Here is a 25,037-nt window from a genome sequence, read left to right on the forward strand (position 1 = left end):
AGCTAGAATCCTGCTTGTCAGGCTTCACTTTCATGAAATAATCCTAATTTAGCAAGATTCACAAAAAAAGGATGGATACTTGGAGCATAATAATTTCCAGAATCAGCATAATTAAGGTGAATGCATTTTGGATAATTTTCTAGATCGGGGTAGGCAACATTTTTTGGCTGGAGTGCCGAAAAATACCACAATGCCTACCTTGGAAGGTGCCAGAGTGCTGGTATGCCAGAAGAACAAAGGGCAAGGGGTACATGGCAAGATGCCTTGCTGCCTTGTGCCCCCCACCCAAAGTCTCTGCCCCCACCCCGGGCTCTGTGGCTGCCAGCAGCTACCCTGGCTCTGGAGCCTGAGCTGCTCCGAGCAAGGCTTGCAGCATCCCAGCTGCCTGCTGGGAGCAGCCTGGGCTCCTGGGTGGCAGCAGCTCCCCAGAACTGGGGCCGGCTGCAGCCGGTAGGCTCCAAACAGCTGTGCCAGGCTCTGGCATCAGCTCCACACCGGCACGTGCACCCATATGTTGGAGCAGGCAGTGGGGGAGGGGCCTCAGGCAGTGCATCCCTGGTCTCTCCCCCGCTCCTGGCATGGAGGTGATAGGTTTCTGGAGCTCGGCGCAGCTCCTTGTAGCCAGCCTGGACTCTGGGCAGCTGCAGCAAGCAGTGGGCATGCTGCAAACAGCTGTGCTGGGCTGCATAGCTCCGGCATCAGCTCCATGCTGGCGGCGACTGCGTGTGCACCTTGAAGCGGACAGTGGAGCAGCACAGCCTGCCCTGAAGTGCCCATGCAGTCGCTGCCAGCATGGAGCTGATGCCAGAGCTATGGAGCCTAGCGCACCTGTTTGCAGCCTGCTTGCTGCCGCTGCCCAGAGCCCAGGCTGGCTCCAAACACCTGTGTTGGGCTCTGGAACCCTGCTATCACCTCTGTGCTGGGAGTGGGGGAGAAACCAGGGCTGTGCTGCCTCAGGCCCCTCCCACACTGCCCACTCCAATGTGCGGGTGCATGCGCCAGTATGGAGCCTGGAGCCCGGCACAGCTGTTCGGAGCCTCCTGGCTGCAGCCGGCCCCAGCTCTGGGTAGGTGCTGCCAGCCGGGAGCCTGGGCTGCTCCCAACAGGCAGCTGGGATGCTGCAAGCCTTGCTGGGAGCAGCTGGGGCTCCCAGCTGGCAGCAGCTACCCAGAGCCGGGGCTGGCCATGGCGTGCCTAGCAAAATGGCCTTGCGTGCCATGTGCAGCACGCGTGCCAGGGCTTGCTAACCCGTGTTCTAGATAATTCCATATCTACTCACTGCAGGGCCCTTACAATTATGTCTGAAGCATCTGGTGGCAACTGCTATCGGGTGGGTTACTGGACCAGGTGGGCCTTGGATCTGATCCGTTACTATCCTCATCTTTTGTCACATTCCTTCATACCATATATCATGCAGTTAGGCAGTTTTACTTCCAGAATGTAGGAAACAGCTAAACGATGAACCTTCCTTTTCAAGGGTTCATAATGATGTTAATTTTGTGATATTTCCAGTGATGGAAAAGAAGCCTGGCAAAAAGGTACCATCTACGGTGAAGGTCAAAATTTGGCTCGACACTTGATGGAGGCCCCAGCAAACTATATAACACCAATTAAATTTGCTGAACTTGTTGAACAGAAACTCAAAGCCGCTAATAGCAGCATGAAGATCCATATCAGGTGAATTCAGTTTAAATCATTCCTTTGGAAATTGTTGTTGGTTTCAGGTGCAGCATATAAAATGTTATAGGGTTTGCCCATTTTTTCCCTGTTGTCATTTTAGTGGACAAGGGAAAGGCAGATATTTATGTGTAAAATGTAAATAAATGAGTGCTGTAGTTAGTGCCCAGCAATTCTGAGTTACTCCTGTTTTCGGTATTAAGGATCCTAGCCACCTCCATAGGCTGAGGAAGCACGCTAGGAGAAGGTGAACAAGTGAGCTACCTGGTCAGTATGAGCACGAGTTCACAGGGTGCCTCTACATGTTGCTGTATGGTGACGTTACTATGGCGCTGGGCTTTAGTACTTTTTTTGTACTTCCTTTAGTATCTTTGGAAGTACCTAAAGCATGACACAGTACAGGCTGTTACTGTGCCGTACACACAGTGCACGGATAGAATTCGCTGCTATGTTGCTGTAGTGGCATGCTATGCCATGGGAGCATGCTGCTATGGCAATGTAGCTGGCAATCTCGTGTAGACTTGCATGATCTCTGTCACCTTAGTGTGCCATATGGTGCCGTAAGGTGATGTGTGGATACGCCAATAGAGCGCTAAAGAAAGAGCTTGAATAGACTAGGGATACCACTTCCCATCTTTTTAGTATCTCTGTTTCATATTACTTCTGTTTTATATTATTTTTCTAATTAATTCTACATCCCTAATTCCAGTTCATAATTATTCACCTTTTGGAAATGGTAAGCAAACAGACATTACTTGTCATTAATTTGCCCAGAGCTTGTAGTAGTTTCCTCGATACCATAGATCTATCTTTGTGCTTTGGTGCATTCAGGTACAATCTCATGACAATTTTATTCAGGTCCCCCAGAAAGCAAGGTCTGGGATGTGAAGGTCTGATATTTTTCAGCCCTATAATTTCTAAAAAAAAAAAAAGCAACCCACCCATGAAGGAGGAGTAATGGATGGGACTTGGTTTATTTTGCAGTCTGTTATCTAGGGGATTATAGCATTATTTGAAGATAGGTTTATAACTTCTTATGAGTTATAATTTTTTTATACAGATGGTTCAGTTTATTTTTAATTAATTTTATTAAAATAAATATTGTCTGTATTGCAGATCAAAATCCTGGATAGAAGAGCAGCAGATGGGAGCATTCTTGAGTGTAGCTAAGGGTTCAGAGGAGCCTCCAGTCTTTTTGGAGATTCACTATTCTGGCAGCGCTAATGCAAATGACCCTCCATTGGTGCTTGTTGGGAAAGGAGTTACATTTGATAGGTAATCATATTAACATTTGATCCGCTTGTGGTTTTAGTTTGAATCAGCAAAATATTTGCTAGTGTGCCACTTGCTTACGTTCCCAAAAACATACTAATTATCTAAAGCTTTTCTGTTTCATTGTGTAGTGTTAAATTGCAGGGGAGGAGGGAGGAATGCCAGCAAATATGCCAACAAATTAAAGAGTTTATCAGATTGAACATACTAATAGGCCTATTAGTACTACTGTTTGTTCTTACTTGGAAAATCAACAGTATTTTAAATTTAAATAGATATCACCTTTTTTCTTTTGGAAATCACTAAAAGAAAGGATTTTCTTATTGGCCAACGAGAGCATCTTGCTTTAATACATTTTGGGAAACCCTGGAAATTTATAAATCTTCCTCTTTCTAAAATGAATGTTCTGGCAGTTTTATTTCTTAGCCAATAAAATCTCTCTCTATGTTCACTCATTTAGTAGTAATAGCAATCATTTCTGTTTAATGAATTTTCTCCTAGGACTGTCTGAAATAAGAATAGAGTAGAAATAGAATGAATAAATAAATAGAATAAAACTTTATCAGAAATGCAGAGCTTCAATAGCAAAACTTAATTAAGATCTTAACCTGTAGCAGAGTATCCACGGGTTTAAATATACCAAGTAAATGTATGTAAAACAGGACTTGTCAAGTAAATACGCTTCTGTCTTGCTCATTTGCCAAGTTAAGAATCCTGTGTTTCCTTTGTACAAGTCAGCTCCTGTAGTTAGTGTTATTTTTTCAGTTGTTTCAAGGGAATTGCAGCATCTTCAAGGTGAATTCAGTATGTAAAGGGAAAATATTTAAAATGCTTTTGTCCTCAAATCTATCTAGGTGTTGTATGTGCCTCTGGTATTGTCTTGATATGAGCTGTTATGGAAAAAAATGTAAAACTTTGTTTATGAAAACTTTGTCTCTTGTCCTTTCAAAATAGACTTCTTAAAATTACTTTTATCAGTAAATCAGCCTGGAAATGTACTTGCTGCAGAGGGTCAGAGAGGCTGATTTGTGCTGTAGGTCAGTTTCTCCAGAAAAAAAACCTAAGGGAGAAAAAAAAGTTCTTCTAGAGTACAGCACTGTGTCTGTTGCTGTCTGTGCCAGTGGGGGGGCATTTTTTTTTCAGTGTGCTACAAATTGACCCCACACCTTCCTGAAGTGTCACTCCAATCCTCTTCCCAAGCTGCTGCTCTGCTTTCTGTTCCATACCCTGTTCTCCCTGTCTGATCTCCTGCTCTGCTTTCTTCTTCCTGATCTCCTGCTCCTTGCTTGATCTCATGCTCTGCTTTTTGCTCCCTGCCTGATTTTCCCACTGTGGTCTGTCCCCTCCATGATCTGTTGTGTGCCACACACACAGAGGTTTGCCATGCCACTTGTGGTACTCATGCTGCAGGTTGGCCATCTCTGCTCTATGCATTCACATAGGCCAAAGCTATTACTTCATCTCTACCACTCATGCATGGAGTTGGCTAGTAAACTGATAGGTCCCACAATTAGTACTGTATTTTCTTGCATAATATATGCCCCCAAATAAGACACACACCATGTTTTATGGCAGATGGAATACAGAAAAAAGATTATTCCAGAGCTGCATAGAGCAGGGACAAAGCCTTATCTTCAGCATATTCACCTTCTCTTTCCTGCTTATCAAGCACTGAAACCCTAGCTGCTAAAAACTAATCTCTGTGGGTGGATCTGTGATTTTGAAAAGAGCTAAAAACAGTCTGCAGCAATATGGAATTGGAGAAAAGAGACCAGGAGTAGCTAGAAGACAGTAAATATGCTAGAAGAAAGATTAGCTTGATAAATGGAACGTCAGGACCATTAGAAAGGAGATATGATCATTAACACCTGTGGGGTGAAGATCAATGAGCCATGGAGTAAATTGATTCCCTGAACTGTCTGAATAGAAATGCCACTGTGGCTGGAAGCAGCAATCAAAGCAGGGTGTTGCTGACATGGGGTGCTTCTCTGCTCAAGACACACATCCCAATTCTGGGAGCTGATGTTTAGGGAAAAGGTATTTGTGATATGGAAGTAAATACAGTTAATAGTGTAATGCTTTGAGTGAGTTGAGTGCAGGAATCAAAGGTTCCACAACGCCTCTCCTGATGAGAGGACCGTGTCTCTTGACATAAGGGAAGAGAACTCCCATCTTTGCATTCTTCCTTTCTAATATAGCATCTGATGAAGCAGGATGTCACCTATGAAAGTTTATGCCCCTCTAAACCTGTTAAGGTACCACCCTGCTCCACCTTCTGCTGCACTTCAGGCTAACACAGCTAACTACCTCTCTTTTTCTTCCTGTCTGTGAAACTGGAGGGTGCATAGAGTAACTAGCAATGGAGCTTAGCTATTCATTTCTGATACTGTAACCCCTTTAAAGGTTATCCTCTGGGTGAGCTTAAGTAAGCAAGGATGAATTCTGGCTAGTTCCCCCCTAATACTATGATATGTGGAGGGGGATGCTTTCCTCATTCTCAATATGTCCTTCAGTGACATTGCCATGAACCAGCCATAAAAGATAAGTTGAATGTCTCTGGGATAGGGCAAGTTTAAGAGTCTGCATCGTGCAGACCTGGCATCCTTTTGCTTCTAAAAGTGAAAGAGCTTCAGTGGGATGGCAGGCATGGGACTGGCCTAAATGATTGTGTGCGTGTGTGTTTATTTTAGTAGAAGCATGATGTAGCTGTGATGGTCCAGAAATGATGTGGGAGGCAAGGATTTCTTAGTGATATCTTTTATTAGACAAATTACATAGTTGGAATAAAGTTAGACAATCTTCCAAATGCAAGACATTCTTTATCAGGGATACAACAATTTCATGTGTTCAAAAAAGCTAATCTAACTATATTCCAACTGCCTCGCTGGTCCAATAAAAATATCGCCCTAAGAAATCCTTGCTTCTCATTTATTCATTTTGGCTTTGTTATAGCTTTCAACGAGGGATGTAATTTTTAGAATAAACAGTCGCCTACAGAGTATCTGCTTTTGCTTTGAAATGTGTTTGGGCAGAGTGAAAAGACTGTAGTCCTTACAGAAGTTGATCTCAAAACCTTTTTTGCTTGAAAGAGCAGCTATTGAGTAATTCATCAGTCTGCTCTACTTTATACCGATTTACTATGGCTACTACTTTGCCCGTGTACTATGGTGACTGGCTTTTGAATTATATTTGGAAGAGTAATGCACATCTGTTGTGTTATATTCAATACATTGCAAATTAGGGGTGGTTTTATTATGTCCTATTAAGCTACTACAAAGAGATGATTTGGACAGATCTTATTTTTTAACAAAAATCAGGTATGCTGTTTTTAAGGACACTTGCAAAGTTTTGCTAAAAAACATATGACCTCTCTACCCTGCATTTATTGATGTTACTGTTAAAATATACTGATGAACCCAGGAGCTATTTGAAAGTCATATAGTGTTAAATTCATAATTGTTGAATGAGATTTTCTATTCTCCACCTCTCCAGTGGTGGCATTTCATTAAAGCCTTCTTCAGGTATGGATGCAATGAGAGCAGATATGGGAGGAGCAGCAACTGTGTGCTCAGCCATTGCAACAGCAGCAACGCTAAATCTACCTCTTAATATAATTGGTAAGTAAGAGGAGGGGACAAAACGTCATCAAATCCTAGATTTAAATTGTGTTAGGCAAAGCTATTTTTAGGATCAGTGAGGAAATTGTACTTCCACGTCATAATAGAATCATGGGGTTGGAAGGGACCTTGAGTCACCTTGTCCAGTCCTCTGCACAGATACAAGATTTATTGTTCCTAAACCATCCCAAGTAGGTCCCTGCCCAGTCTCCCAACAAAAGAGTTTTTACAGTTTTCCTAGTCAGGGGCACTTGGCGGTTCCTTTCAGTCATTTTACCTACTTGCCCAATCTTTTTCATGATGATGTGTGTGTGAGGAGATATTTTGCCAATTCGTCAAAAATGGCCTGCCCTAGGAGACCAGAGCATATTGTAAGACTGGATAAAACCAAAATATAATTCATGCAGAAGTCATGGGTATGAAGACTTGGATCTCTCACTGTCTGGACTCCTGGTTAGGATTTGCTTGGTATTGCATGTCTAAGAAATCTATGCATCAATTTAACCGTATACTTTATGAAAATAGAAGAGTGCTTTGAGATGGATATTGTAGAAAAGTGGAGATGTATAGCTGACTTCCTGTCATTTATCAGGTGGAAATTCTGAGTTAATGCTTTGGTAATGATACAAGCCTGAGCGTAGAACCAAAGAACCTAGTATCAAAAGAAGAGTAGGTGTGAAAAAGATGTGCAAAGTATTACTATGCAATTAAACTTACATGATCAACTCACTGCTCACAAATCTGGCATTGGTAATAACATTTGCAATCTTTGGTTCTCAAAGTTCCAGTTCCACAGTTAGCAAGTTTAATGGAGCATTCCACTGCATCAGGCACTGTTCATATGTGGGGGGAGAACCAAATTGGGGGGGAAGATGTTCTAGAATAGAGTCCATGGGTGATAAGAGTCCCTTTCATGAACTTAGCAAGATCTATCTTAAAGTTACACCAGTACGCCTTTCCAAATGCTGCTGTAGAACTTCATTCCTCTGGTTAAAAGCCTTCATCTGATTTCAGGACTCTATTTTTGTGTGGTCAGTTTTTACATATTTATTTTTGTTGTTTAGTCTGAGTAATTCTTTTCCCTCCTTGGTTTCCCCCCATGCCCTCTCCAGAGTATATACAGGGGAAAATGAGATCCCCTCTCAGACTTCATTTTGCTTAGGCTAAACAAGCCATAGTCTTCTAGTCTCCTTTTATAAGATAAGCATTCCATTTCTCTGATCATCCTAGTGGCCCTCCCTGCACCTGTTCATTTTCTCATGCATAGATAGCCAGAATTGTACACTGTGCCCGATGAGGTCTTGCCTTGTACAATGGAATTGATTCTTCCCTATCTCTACTGCTAGTATCTCACCTGATGCAACCTAGGAGTGTTTTTCCTTTTTTTCCCCCCCACGGCTGCATCATATTTGTGACTTATAGTCATCCTGTAATGCAATACCACACACCCAGGCTTTTTTCTTCGTCTCTTTTGCCCAAATGATGAACTGACATCTTGTAGCCAGAGTTCTTGTTATGGGTCCTTAAATGCATGCCCTTGCATTTTGCATTATTGAATTTAAATCTGTTTCTGTTGTTGCGGTCCTTGAGGTCATCCAGTTATTCCTGCAAGATATCCTGAAATTGCCCTGTATTGACAGTTCCTGCCATTTTTGGAAAAAAGTTGGAGTGTATTGATGACACAGTTATTAATGAAAAATAGGTAATGGTATTTTCCCATATAAGCGGTGGTACATGATGCAAAGATGCTGCATAGCCATGAGTAAACAAATTGATTTGTGATACAAATTGATTGTATCTTTGAGGATGAGAATTACAATATAAAAAAGTTCGAGAATCTCTTCCTAAAAGGTAACTAAAAATGTTTGGCTGTCCTCTTGCATATAACCAATAGAGGGCGGTGTAACACATAGATACGTACTTTCTTTAAAATCATGAATATCTTTACTCCGAAGTGGAAATTACAAGTGCAATAAAGTCCATGTGCACTACTCCACTGAAAAGTCATCTGCACAGCCTAGTATTGTCATCTTCATTGTGATCTAGATAGAACACAGACTGGGCTTCCTGGTGTGTGACTGGTGGGTTGCTATTTTCCTCTAGATCATGGCCATGGCTAGATTTGGAGCTTTGAGAGTGGTTAGTTGCATTGCTAACTTAGCATTTTTTCAGTTTTATTTGAGAGACTAAATGCATTTATAAATTACAGGGGAAGGCTAAAAACCACTCTCCTGTTTCCCACTGGATCTCTTGATTTTTCTCTGATATTTTTTTTCCAGTAAGTAGAATTTACCAGTAAAATAGCTGGAAAGCTGTAGCATTCCAGAAAGAAGCAGATGCTTTTCTAAGTGTATGAAATTAGCATGGCCAGAGCTACATGTTGAAGGCTTGACTTATTGTCAGGAAGGCTCAGCATTCACATGAAAAACTTTATAGCTGTTGCTTTAGAGACCGTACAACTTCTTGGCCTCTTGAAGGCTCAGATCAAGTGTAAAGTAATTCATGGCATGAAACTGATGTAGGCAAAGGAACGTTGCATGTTAACAAATAAAGACGCTTGATGTGATGAAGAAACTGCATTACATATCTCAGTTTTGTTTTGTTTTTCTTATAAAATTGATACTAGAGATCAGGGACTAAACATAGACATTGGATTTTTGATACATTACAATCTGCCTGGCAACTGACTCCCCAGCCCAGCCCAGCCCAGCCCAGCCCCTGGCTTCTTTACTTTTCATTCCATCCAGGAAGAGCACACACCAACTGCTGAAGCTTCCTTAGCCTGACGAAGGGTTTTTGAACCCAAAAGCTTGCTTAATAACTATTCTCCAACAATTTGGGTTGGTCTAATAAAAGATATCAAATTCACCCAAGGAACCTTGTCTAAGTACAGACCTAGAAACTGTAAATCAAGATAAGAATACTATCCGTGTCTTTGGAGTGATTTAGTATTAAAAGGTTCTTTGGGGTTTGTTTTTTTTTAATAGTGAAAACTTGAGAGAGAGACTGCAGTAATACTTTCTTTTCTAACAGGTTTGGCACCTCTCTGTGAAAATATGCCAAGTGGTAGGGCAAGCAAACCTGGAGATGTAGTTAGAGCCAAGAATGGAAAAACAATACAGGTGTGTATTAAACTTGTCTTTAGGACCTATTCATCAAAACTCACTAATCGATCAAGTTATATTGCTTCTGTCATAGTAAAAATACCATTTAAAATGGAAACCAGTGCCTGTAAACAATGTGTTACTTAAATTGCTAACTTAGCATTTTTTCAGTTTTATTTGAGAGACTTAGATGCATTTATAAATTACAGGGGAAGGCTAAAAAGCTCAGTCATTTACTGCAGGCTCTGGAAAATGTTGAATCAGCACAGAGGGATGTTATGGTGCATATGAAGATAGTAAAAGCTAAGCTCTCATACAGAGAGCGTAACATGTTAATTGCTTTCAATAGATTTTTAAGACACTTGCTTGCAATATATCTTGAGTGAGACATGCAAGCATTAGTTTTCTGCTGACATAACCAAGGTCTTTATTCTACGAACTACTCTACTTAAGAAAAATTCTAGGGCAGAGGTTTGCTTATGCAGAGTAGTTTGCAGAATAAAGCCCCCATATTACACATTTTTTAAAAAATCCAAAATAAAACCCCCCATTTTGTTGACTGGTAACAAGGACCATAATGCTATATATGAACTATTTCTATGCAAGTGTTGATGGACAGACCAACGTTTCCCTTTCAGAATTTCTTTTATTATATTGTGAATTTTGAATCTTTCAGTTCCTTGATGCTTTGCTATGAGCTATACCAATAATTTTGTAGTTCAGTAGTGCGATGGTTATAAGGGGGCTATGTCACACTTGCCCATGGAAGAGCCAAAGACTTGAAAAGAGGCTTCAAGGTTTACCTTGCAAAGTTTGCATCCCTGCAAAGAAGATGGGGCCAAAAAGAACCAGAGATCTGGAGAGACGACACCTCAAAATCTGAAGGGGAAGAAACCTCCAAACCCACAGTGATAGAAGCTATTTGCAGGGGTGGTACCTGCCTCTGTGCTACTCTGCAATTCCCTTTTTCTTCTGGGAATACAGTTGCAGTAAGAATTATGTTTACACTGAACAAACCTCTACTCAGTAACAGCCATTTGAAATATTAATGGACTTTGTTAAGGGGCAGTGATCAGACGTGTGCTCTGCTCTATCAGCTTCTATCCTTGCCCAGCCTGTGAAATTTTTTGATGCCTAAAATTGCTTTGAAAATAACTCCTTATAAAATATTTTCTTTTTCTTTTATCTACGTTAAAAACTAAGTTTTTGACATGGCCCTTGCTGCTCTTTCGGTATGTGATACAGTAATAACTCGGGTTAATGAATCCTCTGGGAACAAAGCTCCTTTATAACGAAGTCGGCCTTTATTTGTAAAAAAAAAATTGAAACAAGGCAAACGTGGATTTCTCATTTTACCAGAGAAACCCATGGCTTTTGCAGTGAGCTCCCTGTAGGCTGGCAGAGTTCCAGCCTGCAGGGAGCTTGAAGGGAGTGGGAGGAAGGTGGTGAGACAAGGGGTGCCACGTGCATGTACATGCTTGTGGCCCCAGGCAGCCTGCAGAGCAGCTCCAATAGGTATGTTGCAGGGCGAGGGAGATTGAGGGCCCTGTAGGGAGGGAAGTGGGCAGAGCTGGAGCTGCTGCCCAGTCGGGTGGGACTTGGAGCCCTGGAATACAATGCGTGGCTGTAGGGCCCTAGTGGGGAGCAGGATGGGGCCGCAGGTGGCCTGTCCAGGGGAAGAGGAGGGCCAGCTCTGCTTCCGTGCACATTCCCAGGATACGGGGGGACCTGCGCCCCCCAGATCTGTACAGGGGGCAGGCACCGGCTGTGGGCTTGGGCTTCCACCCTACTTCCCTTCCCCTGGGGCCTCCGCAGCCCAGCAGGCATGACCTGGCATGGCAGGGAGCAGCAGGGCCGTGCAGGGATCTCCTGCCCGCTGGGCTGCGGAGGCCCCGGGGAGGGAAGCAGGGCAGGAGCCTGTGCCTGTAGCTTGTGCCTGCCCCGCATGCAGATCTGTGGGGCGTGAGTTCCCCCTGCCCCCAGAAGTGCGTGCGGTGACAGGATACCCACAGCAGAGGGGAGCGAGGGCAGGGGGCTGTGGACCCAGGTCCGTAGCCCTGGCAGCTGGGTATCTTTGTGAGTATTTATCACTTTACTGTGATCACTTATAGCATGGGTGTCAAACTCAGGGTGTTGAACACAGGGCCAGATGAGTGGTGTGGAGCTGGTCTGTGAACTGGAACTGTGAACTTGAGCCATGGACCCCCTTCCTTTCTCCCTCCCTCATCATACCTGATCCAGCACCTACCCGTGCAACTCTAGGCCTCAGCAACATGAGATGCCTTTTCTGGCCTCTCTGTGCAATGTGGATCCCAGGCTAACTGGAAATGGGTGCTGTGTGTGACACATCCCAGAGCCTGGGGGGGTCAGCCACTGCGTGCAGCACGGCTGCTGTTCTGGCCAGTCTGCACCACGTGCAGTGCCCATTCTGGCCACTCCAGGATCTGCACTGCACACACCATGGGTCCCAGACTACTGGCATGGCCTCCAAATCAAGTAGGTGGAGGAGAGGGAAAGGGAGGAGGTCTGTGGGTCAGATCCAGCCCACAGACTGGCCCCTAGCCATGGCTACACGCCATGTCCCATGTGGGTCTGACCAGACTCGGGGGCAGCACTGGAGGCCCGATGGCACAGCTCTGTGGGTCAGATCTAGCCCATAAGGGAGGGAGCAAATCGGGGTGACTGCCCCAGGCCCTGCGCTTTGGGGGGCCCTGTGGAGCTGGGCAGAGTCGCTGTGGCAATTCCGCACTGCCGCTGGCTTCATGTTCGGCTGCTTGGCGCCGCCCGCCACTGAATCCTCCACCGGCTTCCTTGTGTCCAGGGATGGGGCCCTGCACAGGCTGATTTGCCCTGGGCCCCACACCCTGCTCAGGTCATTTCTGCCCATAGGCTATATGTTTGATGCCTTTGACTCAGCCTGCTTAGAAAATCAAGACCACCACAGGAAGTGAATGTGTAAGAAGCAAATGAAGTCAATCAGAACTTGTAATAGACAATTTTTTTTCTTTTTCCTTTTCTTTTTCCTCTGTGTCTTAAGGTTGATAACACAGATGCAGAAGGACGGTTACTGTTAGCTGATGCCCTCTGCTACGCCCACAATTTTAATGCACGGGCTATTGTGAATGCTGCAACTTTAACAGGTAGCTAATTTATTTTTTGTCCTTCATCTTCTGAGAAACTACTCTATAATGAAGGACTACCTTCTTTGGTTCTACCTCATAGGAGAGGAGTATTGTTTACACAAGAATTTTGTCACCCATTCATTTTATTTGCTTTAAGAAACTTACTACTTAATGTATAAACCCTTTCTTATATGTGACTCAATATTTTGGTAGGGATTTTTCTACTTAAATAGTTCAGTAGGTTGGGTATACTGTAACAGTCCTATATTCTCTTTGCTGAGAAGGTGAGAAACATGAGTATTTGTGTTCTGCGGAACTACTACATTGATGTTGCAAGTACAATGGAGAAATCTGTTTCCACTGAACTAACAAGTTTTTAAAAAGTACTTCTATTAATACTAAGTTATATTAATGTTTCTCATTAAAATCCTATTTTTTGGCTTCAGCTAATTGGCACTATCCTTTTAGTCATCATTTGTGGTACATTATGGAACTGAAATTATGGGGAATGTATGTAACTGGATCAGTTACAAATCCGTGTCAGGGCTGTTGGCCTCGGTAAACCCAGGCTGCTAGGAGGCAAGCTAAAGGGAAGAAGCCTCTCTAAATTTCATCCCAGATTTGACTATTCTTTAATGCATGAAACAATTAAATGATTTCCTGGGCCAGGGAATCTGTAGGCTATCAGGGTGATTTACCTGTGGGTCTTGATGCCTCTGCGTTTGCCTATACAACTCCATTTAGGGTTTAGCAAGCTGTTGATTCCTCCCCAGATCTGTCTTAAAAAGGAACTCCTGCTTCCAAAAGTTTGCTACTTAAGTGAATTGGGTGTGCACCAAAGGTTTAGGTTCTCACATAAATGTTAAGGGTACCAGTAGTTACTGCTGGTAAGTCAATAGATAAACCTTTGCAAAATTCAATTTAAGTTTTGAATGTAAAAGAGAAGCTTCAATCTGGGCGCATCTACACATACTGTTTTAAGGCACATTAGCCATTTTTAAGGCGCATGAAGGGCACGGGTCTACACATCCATGTTCTTAATGCACCTTCAAAATGGCAATTTTAGGCTGTTCATGCCTAAATTTGATACTTGTGAAAGCAGGTATCAAATTTAGGCATGAGTAGCTAAAGTGCCTTAATGCACATACAGATGCGCTAAGGCGTGTTAACGCTTTGTATGTCTACTGATTTGGGACTAACCTTAATCTTGTCAGTCTGGACACTGTATCAATGTGCCTTAGTGTGTGCATATGTAGATACGTGCCTAAATCGCCTTAATGCACATTAGGCAAATGTGCATTAAGCTTAGGCCAGAGGCGGGCAATTATTTTGGGCGGAGGGCCGCTTAATGAGTTTTGGCAAGCCATGACGGGCAGTCAGGGGCAGATGAATATTAATTTTCTAAATGTTTTAGGGGCCTCGTGGGCCAGATAGAATGGCCTGGCTTAAGCACATGTAAAAGTACATGTAGACATGCCCTCTATCTCCAAAAGCTAGAGTTCTAATGGTGGTGGTGTTTTATAGGTGCCATGGATGTAGCATTAGGATCTGCTGCAACTGGTGTGTTTACCAATTCATCTTGGCTCTGGACTCACCTTTATGAGGTAGGCTATATGGGGGACCTTATTTTTATTTTAAAGTGGGTATATTGCTGAAGGTCTCATTTTTATGCAAGTCAAATAGATGTGATACTGAGTTTTAAAATTTGTAGTATTTTTTTCATTTACACATTTTAATTGAGAAGCATAAATTTTCTGAGAGTTAATTCTTAGCTCATAGAGGCACTACCTCTGTAGATTACAACACTGCAAAGACAGAAACATTGCTTCCAGGGTATACCTCTTCCTAAGCTAATTATTTTTAGGACTACAGGTTATCAGTAACTTGGATTTGTTTTGTTGGAATTTAACCCATTATGTTCTTGAAATACCGCTATAGGCTTTTTAATGGCTAAAAAAAGTCTCGAGAGCTATGGCTTTATAACAGTTTTCATTACAAACAGAAAAATGTTACAGAAAACCAACACTTTTTAGTGGTAGTAGAGGGCAACATTTAAAAAATCCAAAATAGTGCTTCATGTTTTATTTTTAGCATAACTTTAGGTAACTTTAGGCATCTTGTACTGATTTCTGAAGAAAAGCAAGGGGATTTTTTACGTAATTAGGTTATCTATGAAACTGCCCTTTACTTGTTTGGTAGCTACATCTGATAACTAGTCTTTGCTGTACAGGTTTACAGCCTTCTCCCACTTCACTAAGTGACTATTTTTCATTTATATCATAGGTCTAAACAAAAGTCAGTTTTATCTGATATTTAGCTTAAGCTGGATCTCCTTCTTTACCAAACCCAAGGAAGAGTTTTCTATGCCCAAAAGCTTGTCTGACCTCTCCCAACTAACTGTATGGTTGATCCAAAAAAGCATATTATCAAAAAAACTTTGCTTGTCATGCATTCCCTGTACCATCATGTCTAAAACAACACTAATTTCTAAGGTAGTTTTATAACTAATGAAGGTCAATTGAACTTAAAATCACAATAGATAGTGCTTGTACAGTCAGATTAAATTAAAAAAGAATTCCCCAGATGCATTTGTCCCAAGTGTAATAATTGTTTCTTTTCACAGGCCAGTATTTTGACAGGAGACCGTGTTTGGAGAATGCCTCTCTTTGAACATTACACAAAACAAGTTACAGACTGCCCACTTGCAGATCTGAGTAACGTTGGAAAATATAGCAGGTACTTAACTGAAATGCAACAGTTCTTTTCTTTGCAAGTTCAAAGTATATAAGTAAATAGTAATAATACAAATTAGCACAGATAGATTTTTTTTTTAAAAGAACTTGGGATTTCACTATTTTTACATTTAACTTTTGGATTCCAGCTTTCATTTTGTAGTCTTGGGTCAGATGGTGCTAAGGCCTTTGTCCACAGAGTGAGCCTCCCTTCACTGTGTGTTACAGGTGTATTCTTTCCACTTGGCAGAGGAATACAAAAAATCTGCTTTGCAGCTAGGGGCAATGCTTTTCTGCAGAGGGGGTTGAGAGCAGATCAACTGCTCTCAGCTGCACCAAAATCCTAAAATGGTGCAGCTGGGCATAGTGGGAAGCTAGTAAACAGAACAGTCTGTATATATTTAAATGTACTAGAACACCCTGTAAACAAATATTGGGCTCTATGTAGCTCTGCTAAAGATTGACTCTTTTTATGCTTTTCTTCATCTGTGTATTGGCATGAATTCCATTTTAAGTTTGCACGTATCTCGTGCATGCAAGTCTTTTGGGTAGCAGTGTCTGTTGAACAGTACTTGTATGAATCCTGTGGTACCCCGTGACTCCTCATGCTCCTATATGAATCCATAAAGGCTGAGACAGCTGTCATTGTCTTTCAGTTCTCTCTTACCACCTATGGCTGTGAGATGGAATCTACCATAGTGTTAGACTTGCTACTTATCAGCTCTGGATAAATCTGTTATGAATCCTTCACAAAACCTTTAGAACTCTTTCCACTTCCTTCATAATACGTAACAGTGAATGAACTGTCTGAGAGTGTCCTAGTGCATGGTGAGCCAGACTTCAAACCATGCCTTTCATGGGACAAGTTAACTTTATTAAAAGATGAGCATAGCAGATGCCCCTTCTGCCTAGGTGAGAGACATGTATCAAAGGTGCAAGTTTTTTGGTTTTTTTTTTTTGAAGATTCAAAAGGTGGGATTAGAGTAGTTGTAAACTCCTAAGGACAGGGACTATAGTTTCATTTTGTATTCGTGGTTCCTAACCAAGTGAAGCTCTTGATCCATTACTGGGGCTACATAAAATAAAGAAGCAATACAGAATTTTCATTTGCTGAAACAGCCAATGAATGTCTGAGGCATCGTAGATATTGAGTAAAACTGCACATGCAATCACTCTGTCCATCAGAGGTGTGATGCCCAACACTGTCACCAAACAAAGAGTTGATTCCAAAATCCATACCACTGGTACTGTAGCCATCATCAGCACTGAAGTTTATACCATTTGTGTCAAAGCAAGTGCCAGCATCTCTGGCACTGAAACTCAGCTGTCTGGTAGAGGCTGTCTGGTAGAAAAGGACAAAAATTCCAGACAAAAGCCATGATTTTTCCACATAAAGACTATACACGGTATATGGGAAGAGTCATTAATCCCATATGTAATGGAAGGCTAATAACCTGGAACCCCTTGTATTGCAGCACTGAGTCACTGGTTTCAGTACGTCCAAGTTATTGATACTGACAGTTATTTCCCTAGTAAAATCTAGTGTGCTTTTAGTATGGAGACAGTTACAAGTGCTAAGAATGGTATATACTTTGGTACCACCCCCGGAGGAATTTTCTTTCTCCGTAAACACAGCACGTACTTTCCTTCTTTGAGCAGATTCCTTGTTGAAATTATTGGAGTCTGCCTTCTTGCTTCTAGGGACCAAAATCTTCCCCAATCCAGGAAAAAGAGCTCAGGTTAAGACAGAGGCTTCTCTTTTAAGTATTTCATTGTCCTGAAGAAGAAAGGGGATACTTGTACCTTAGGCCTGAAACCACATGGTCCTGAATTCATTCCTTCAAGGTGGTCCACAGCATATACTGGAGCTTCACAGAGGGATCAAACAGTAGCAGTTCAGGGTGTTGTCAATCCCCGTGGCATTAAGAGTATTCATGAAATGAGTGGTGGTAGTGGTGGCATACTCAAAAAGAAAGGGCATTCAAACCTACATACCAAGACAGCTGGCAATGCGGAGATCCCAGCTGGAGATCTCAAGAGAGGGAGAGCTTTCAAGCTCCTCATTCTGAGTATTCAGAAGGAAGACTGCTTGCTAGTAAGATCTACACTGATACACTGACACATATATGAAAAATATAAAACTGTTACTTGCCATGCAGCAACTAGTTCTTCAAGATGTTGCCTGTATGGATTCCACAACCCATCCATGGGATCTGCACTGACTACAACTTATTGCAAAATTGAAGTTAAAGTACAAGATGGCTCTTAGTGCATATTGTTATTGGCTTGAATGCAAATAAAGGTTTTTAAAAAAATCCACTGATTTTGATTCTTCTCTTCCCCAACAGAGCTGGAGGTGCATGTACAGCTGCTGCATTCCTGAAAGAATTTGTAACCGTTTCTCACTGGGCTCATTTAGATATAGCTGGTGTGATGTCTAATAAAGATGAGGTTCCTTATCTTCGAAAGGGCATGGCTGGACGACCAACACGCACATTAGTGGAGTTTGCTACTCGACTGAGCCAAGACAATCAAAGTGCCTAGAAAAATATTCTATAAGCTTCCAATTTGTCCACTTTAAAGAAATTTTAAGATTATTTGGAAAAAAAAAAAAGCAAAAACCCTGTTTTCAAACATAGCAGCAGCATATGTACTTTCTACCAAAATGCCAAATATGGAAATTTTTATTAAATATGAACATGCTCTCCACAGCTTAATGGGAGACTGCAATGAACTACAAGTGCACCTTACAAATTTATTGCTAAATAATTTGAGGTTCTGCGTTCCCATATTATGCTGCTGAAGTAAGAGGTTCTCTTAGAACTATTTTTAGAACTACAGGACATCTCATGTTGAAGAAATGATCATTGTAAAACATCTGAACTTAATGTATAGCAACTGGAAGAGTTAGAATAAATCTGCCTTTTAGTGCTTAGAAGGCTGATTCATTAGTCCAAATAATAAAATATCAAGGGTGATTTAATCTGGAGAAGGGAAAATTGCTCCATCTATCCTGCTATATTTTGTATTCATGATGTTTCTTTTGGAAATCTCAAAACACTTTGTGGATGAGGATTTTACAGCTAAGTAAACCAAGATACAGTTTCTTGTTTTGTTTTTTCTTTGCCTAATGTTACATCATCAATCAGTGGTGCAGCTGGAAGTGCAGCCCAGCTCTTCTGGCTCCTATGTCTTTAACCACATGATCACCTATATATTAAATTTAGGATTTTTTTTTTTAATCTGGGTTTTTTTCATAAAAGTATCAGTACCTTTTCATTCCACCCAGGAAGAGCACACACCAACTGCTGAAGCTTCCTTAGCCTGACGAAGGGTTTTTGAACCCGAAAGCTTGCTTAATAACTATTCTCCAATCATTTGGGTTGGTCTAATAAAAGATATCAAATTCACCCAAGGAACCTTGTCTGCCTATGTGCTTAGACCAACACGGCTACAACCTAAACCCCTCAGTACCTTTCAGCATTTAACACCAGTCACATGTTGCTGCATATATACTGGATGCATAACTAGCAGTGCTCTTTAACCCTGTCTCTTTACTATAAATTTCCTTTCCTTGACAAAGGCTTTTTGGAGGTGAATGGCAAAGAAACCAAACTTTTACCCAAATTTACGAAGTTTACTGAAAGATTTTTAACTTAAAACGAAAAAACACATGTTCATAGATACTGAGAAAGAGGTTTCCTCTTGAGAATGAATTTGAGGGCTTCTACTTGCTGTGGTGCAGATTATATTTGCCCATCTCAGAAGGCACAATTCACTGGAAGTGGAATGGGGAAACCTGTGCCCTTCCTCTTTGCTGGAGAGAAGCTCACTCTGCCCTCATAGGGACATTGTTTTGCCTGGAAAAAGTCGCTGCTCTCCCAGGAGAAACTGAGTATACAGATGTTCAGGTTTTTCTCCCCGAGTAGAAATGGCCACTGCTGGAGAAAAATAACCTGAGAACAGCCGAAGTTAAATCACTTCCAGAGAGTGGCTGTAAATGCTAATACTGTAGGCTGACCACGGGTAGTCCAGGTTAGCCAACTGAAGGTCCCCTCTGTACTACTGCCATCCGTCTCTTGCCAGGTGGACTAAGGGAGCCGACAGGGCTGTCCCCCTGCTGCAAACCAGCACTGCACTCGGATGCCTGAATCCGTGGCTCTGGGCAAGTTTTTTTATTTACTAGGAAAACAAACCGATTATTAGCACAGGTGTACAGGCGGCTGTCTGTTCCAGAGGAAGAGTCTGAACGCTCTTGGGGCTGGGGGGATAAGCTGCTGTTGTCTGGCTTCCCTAAGCACTGGCCTGTGCCCTGAAGGAACTGAGGTGGCCTTACCACCGGACTCGCGACTGCCTCCGGGGCGCGTTCTGCAGAGAGCAGCATCCTCGGCACAGCCGGTGGGAGAGGGGAGCCGTTTGGGTTTCTAGGCCAAAAACTGACAGCCCATGTATCCCGAGGCAAAGGCTTTCTCCTGGGATCCTGCAGCCCTAGAAGCTGCGGGGCCTGGAGAAGTGGCTTGGGGATGGGCCGGATTGTCGGGAGCCAGCGGTGTACCGCACACTGGCAGCTGGAATAGCGATTCACTCGAATCAGCCCGAGTTGTCCCGGGATAAGGCATCAGCTCGGGCCAGGGCCCACGCCGGCAGAAACCCTGGACAGCGCGTTGCCCGGAGCCACCGAGGCGGACCCGAGCTCTGGCCGAGCGAAACCCCGCCTTAAATGGCGCGCTCTCCGCGAGGGGGCGCTGAAGGGGGGAGAGGGGGGGGGCGGTAACTCCCTCTCCCCAGCAGAGCGCGCTGCGCATGCACCAGAGCTCGCGAGATAGGCCGGTGCGCGCAGGCCCACGGTGCGCGCGCAACTGCTGCTGGCGGCGCGTCATGGCGGCACTGAGCGGGATGTTCACAAACCAGCCCCCGGGGCCGCCGCCGCCACCACCTCCCCCGGGACCGCCGGGCGGCCCAGGCCCAGCCGGGCTCCTCCCCGCAGCCGCCGGGCCGCGCAACCCCAACAGCACACTGGTGGATGAGCTCGAGGCCTCCTTCGAGGTGCGCGCGGGCGGCGGGCGGGGAGACCCCGGGGGTCGGGGCCGGGTCGGGCTGCGCTGAGCCGCCGCGTTTGCCGCCCGCAGGCCTGCTTCGCCTCGCTCGTCAGTCAGGACTATGTTAACGGCACCGACCAGGAGGAGATCCGCACCGGTGAGCGCCCCCAGCCCCGCTGCGCCAGGCCACGCCCCCCGCCCCGCATCGGGGTCAGGCCACGCCCCTTTGCCCATGGGTGGTCGTTGGGCCCAGGCCACGCCCCCTTCCGGGCCAGGCCACAATCCTTTGAGGTGGGGTTGGGTCCAGGCCACCTCCCCTCCTACCTGGCCAAGGTGGTTTGGCCCCTAGAAGCCCAGCCTGGCTTCCCATCAGGGAGCCTTGGAGCAGGGAGAAGCAGGCGGGAGGGCTTCATGGCACTGGGCAGCTTCCCTGCTTTAGGAATCACTCTATTGTGTGCAGGGCTGTGGTGGGGGAGAACTGTGTATAGCAGGCGCTTGGCCTACGGGACAGGTCCAGCCCACAGCACCATGTCTATTATCTGGCCTGTGGACCAGAAATTTAGCAGCAGGAGTGATGGCACCACTCCCTGCTGCCAGATTTCCAGACTCATTAAAGACCATCCTCAAATTGTGGGATTGCTAGCGACAACCACAGGAAATATGATGTTATGGGGAAAAAACCCTGTGTATTCTGTCTTGCTCATGCACTCCTCTAAGGGCAGCAGCTGCTAACATCTAATTCTAGAGTCTTGTTTATTATAATGGAAAAGGAGCCAGGGAGCAGTTTTTTTTAAAAGTGATTTAGGAATATAAGTATTGTTGAAAATGAAGGACTTCAGGGTAAGTGCTTGCTGGCTTTAGAGCTGAAGTTTTCTTTTCAAAAGTGATGTTATCTCTTGAAAACTTTACCTTCTAGCTTTAGTTTCAAATATTAAGTTATCCAGCAATGAAGAAAATTGGTTTGTATTTCACTCATGTTCTGAAGTTCATTTAATTTCATAAGCATATAATTCTGGATATAGAATCTAAAAGATTCTGTATGTTAATTTTGCAAGTTAGAAATTTACCCAAGTTTTTCACATATTTGCAGTCTGGACCCACAGTGGAGGTTAGGGTATGTTGGGTTTTTATGGCCCATTGTCATCAGAAAAATGAAGACAAAACCTTTGCAGTGAAACTGGAAACAAACACATTCCCTTCCGTATTCTATAAAGTCGATTTGAAAGCAGCTATTCCATAAGTTCTAAGTAATGTGTTGAGAGCAGTCTATAGATGTGTTTGATTTTATTATTTACGTTCCATTATTTAACACAGGGGTTGTCAACTGGGGGTGTGTGTACCCCTGGGAGTACTTGGACAGGTACTAGTGGGGTACTTGTGGGTGGGCAGGGACAGAGTGCCACTGCCTCCTAGGAGCAGGGCCAGGGTGGAGCAAGGGCAGGGAAGTTTGCATGGGGCAGCTGCCACTGACACACACCAGCCCAGTAAATTTCCCTGCCCTGGCCTGGCTCCTGGGAGGTGGCTGCGCGCTGTCCCCACCTGCAGTCGTCACTTCCCTGCTCCGTGGCCACCTGCGCTCCACCTGCCTCCACCCCCTCCCCGCCCCCAGTTTGGCATCCAGCTGCTGAGGGTACTTAGACTAAAAAAGATTGAAAACCCCTGATTTAACACCTTCAAATTGCATCTGTTCATGCTACTAAAAGTTTATGGACTATTTTTGGAAAATGGGATTGAGCCAAATACATTTTCAAATGTGGGAACCTAGGCCACTTTTACACTTTATTTTGTCTACTAACTGATTTTCTTGTTATAATTAATGTGTTCAGTTTCTCTCCTTCGGATTATTTTGTTTCTGTATTTTAGGCGTTGATCAATGTATCCAGAAATTTCTGGATGTTGCAAGACAAACTGAATGCTTTTTTCTACAAAAAAGACTGCAGCTCTCAGTTCAGAAACCAGAGCAAGTTATTAAGGAGGTAGGAAGTTACTGTCTTGATCTGTTTATCTCAGCTGTGGCAACTTAACAAAGCATGTTTTGTTTTGTGGTAGTACAGAAGAAACCGGTACTAATAGAATCTTTAATCTCCCCATCCACAGCCAGAGTAGATTTTTATAATTTGTCCCCAAGGCCAATTTAGAAATACAGCATTGTCTTGCCACTATATAAAAAGGTCCATAAAAAGTGTAGCATTACAAGTATGTACCACCGAACAGGATTCTCTCCAAAGAGCCTAGAATCTAAAGATGTTTACTCAGTTTAAGAGTTTTTTCTCTGTTCAATGGGGGAAGAAGGGAGCAAGCTCCTTGTTTCAGATTTGAGTACAAGCCAGAGGGAAGGAAGCTGCAGTTCCAAGGCCAGGGTTGGAGTTAGAGCCACGCAGGGGGGCCTATGTGTGGGTGGGGATGTGGCACAGGGTGGCAAGTTGCAGGGGCAGGTTCTTCTGGGTGCAGGCACAGTAGGGAGGGTCAAGTGTCAGGGGGGCAGGGGTGTAGGGAGGGGGCCTGGGGGCAGGTGGGAGGAGTGCAGGCATGGGGCATACAGACACTGGAAGGGGGTGGGGTGTGGAGCAGGTAGCTGAGAAGACGTGGCAAGGGATAGGTGTCAGGCCACTTGATTCCCTTGCTGCCTACCCTCTTACTGATGATTGCACTGCTGTGATGCTGGGGAGCGGGGGGGGGGGGGGGGGGGGGGGGGGGGGGGTGCGGGAGAAGACAGCTGTGAATTTAAGACAACACTCCAAAAATTAGATTCTAGACATAAAAAATTATAACAAATCATAACACATTTATAATTTTTTTCTGTGAAGGAACAGTTAAATCTGGATAATGCAAAGCGTTTTGTTTCCCTCTTTCTAATTTCTCAGGAATCATTTTATTGGTGAATGGGAAAGAAACTGATACTCTAGCAGCAGGTTAAATGGAAATAGCTAACATGCACTTTCCCATTTATTAAGCATTTATGTGTTTAGTCTGGGAACTGTCCAAAACGTAAGGGTTTTATTAGGCATTCTACTATTAGGCATCTACAAATGTCCTTACAGCCCTCCTTCAGGCACCCAAGGTGTTGCTGATGACCTTTGTACCTGTTGCTGGCTTTGTGGCCATCATGCTTCCAACATATGTATGTGGTGACACTCGCATTGTCATCATCAGGCATTCCACTAGGGTTTTGTTTTAATATACAATTCGTGCAATGAAGACATTTGTAATTTACTAATATATTTTATCACCTGTAGGATGTATCAGAATTGAGGAATGAATTACAGAGGAAAGAAGCACTAATTCAGAAGCATTTGGGTAAACTGCGTCACTGGCAACAGGTTCTAGAAGACATCAGTGTGCAACACAAAAAGCCTGCAGAAATGCCTCAAGGACCATTAGCCTACCTGGAACAAGCTTCTGCTAATATTCCTGCACCCATGAAACAGACATGATTAAGGAAAATATCAGAGTCTTTGAGCAGTATTTTAACTTAAAGCAAAGTGGTATTGATTTTTTTTTTTTATTTGCTATATGCATAATGTATTTTATATTATGAATATAAATAGTATTTGTTCTGTTGTGACAGTGGGACAGAGAACTAAGTGTAAAATAAATTTAATCTTTTCCACAAACCATGGACTGGGTCTACATTCAAACTGAACAGAAGCTCCTTAAATGGCTTATCTATGTGATATTGTGGCTTGGTCCCTATTACTGCTTTCTTAGCTGCTGATTTGCTGCTGATGCATGTGCCATCTGGCTGCTGAGTCCTGTCCTGTCCTATTTGTGAAGGAGGGAGGGGGCAGGTGCTGCCCATGAGGAAGGGGGCATGGGATGGAGGCACAGCTTGTCAGGGGTGGGGGCAGCTCTTGCTGCTTGCACCCTGGGAAAGCACTGGGGGGGTGCCCCCTGGATCTGCATGGGGTGGATGGGGCGGGGGCTGGAGCCAGCACTGGGTGGGACTCTTCTCAGCGGGGACTGGGCTAGGAGGGGGCTGCAGCCACCCCAAATTTCTCTGCAGCTCCACTCCCAGCACTGCTGCCAGCTGCCCGGTGAAGTCTTGGCTCTTCCCAGCATGTGGGTGGAGGCGGGACATGGAGCCAGGCTGTGCTTGGCGGCGCAGAGCTGGGAGCGGAACTGCAGCAAAATTTGGGGTGGCTGCAGCCCTCTCCCAGCATTGTTGGCTCCCACTCCGAGCTCAGCCCGTGCTGAGAAGAGCCCCGCACAGTGCTGGCTCCAGCCCCCCTGCCCTCCCCCAGATCTGGGGGGCATACCCCCCCACCCTACTGGGGTGCAAGCAGTGGCAGGAACTGCCTCCCCCCCACGAGCCTCGCCTCCATCCCATGCCCCTGCCTCCCTCACTGTGGAGGCCTTGATCTGCGCCCCCCCATACCCCTTCTCTCCCCCCTCCGCTTCGGCCTTACCAGCTGGAGGCAGCTCTCCACACTGCTGGCTCTGCTGTGCTGTGGTGTGCAGCATGGGCATTTACCGG

At 44.2% G+C, this 25,037-nt stretch overlaps 2 protein-coding genes across 3 annotated transcripts in view; both read left to right on the forward strand.

Annotated features, from left to right (window-relative positions):
• LAP3 (leucine aminopeptidase 3) overlaps positions 1-18,630 on the forward strand; it is a 28,426-nt gene extending 9,796 nt beyond the window's left edge. For both annotated transcript variants that reach the window (XM_019480019.2, XM_014607722.3), the window contains exons 6-13: positions 1,513-1,677; positions 2,794-2,952; positions 6,442-6,566; positions 9,600-9,688; positions 12,708-12,810; positions 14,317-14,396; positions 15,416-15,528; positions 17,873-18,630. In XM_019480019.2, the coding sequence (XP_019335564.1) occupies positions 1,513-1,677; positions 2,794-2,952; positions 6,442-6,566; positions 9,600-9,688; positions 12,708-12,810; positions 14,317-14,396; positions 15,416-15,528; positions 17,873-18,068 (1,030 nt within the window). In that variant the 3' untranslated portion in view covers positions 18,069-18,630. The remainder of the gene's footprint in view (positions 1-1,512; positions 1,678-2,793; positions 2,953-6,441; positions 6,567-9,599; positions 9,689-12,707; positions 12,811-14,316; positions 14,397-15,415; positions 15,529-17,872) is intronic.
• Positions 18,631-20,364: 1,734 nt separating this feature from the next.
• On the forward strand, positions 20,365-24,177 carry MED28 (mediator complex subunit 28). Its single transcript, XM_006267232.3, has 4 exons — positions 20,365-20,570; positions 20,654-20,720; positions 22,427-22,539; positions 23,800-24,177. Exons 1-4 carry the CDS (start codon positions 20,403-20,405, stop codon positions 23,995-23,997), a joined length of 546 nt encoding a protein of 181 aa, XP_006267294.1. The 5' UTR covers positions 20,365-20,402; the 3' UTR covers positions 23,998-24,177.
• The last annotated feature ends 860 nt before the right edge of the window (positions 24,178-25,037 follow it).

The sequence above is a fragment of the Alligator mississippiensis genome, chromosome 2 (genome assembly GCF_030867095.1).
Source record: "Alligator mississippiensis isolate rAllMis1 chromosome 2, rAllMis1, whole genome shotgun sequence".
Classification (NCBI taxonomy): Eukaryota; Metazoa; Chordata; order Crocodylia; family Alligatoridae; genus Alligator; species Alligator mississippiensis.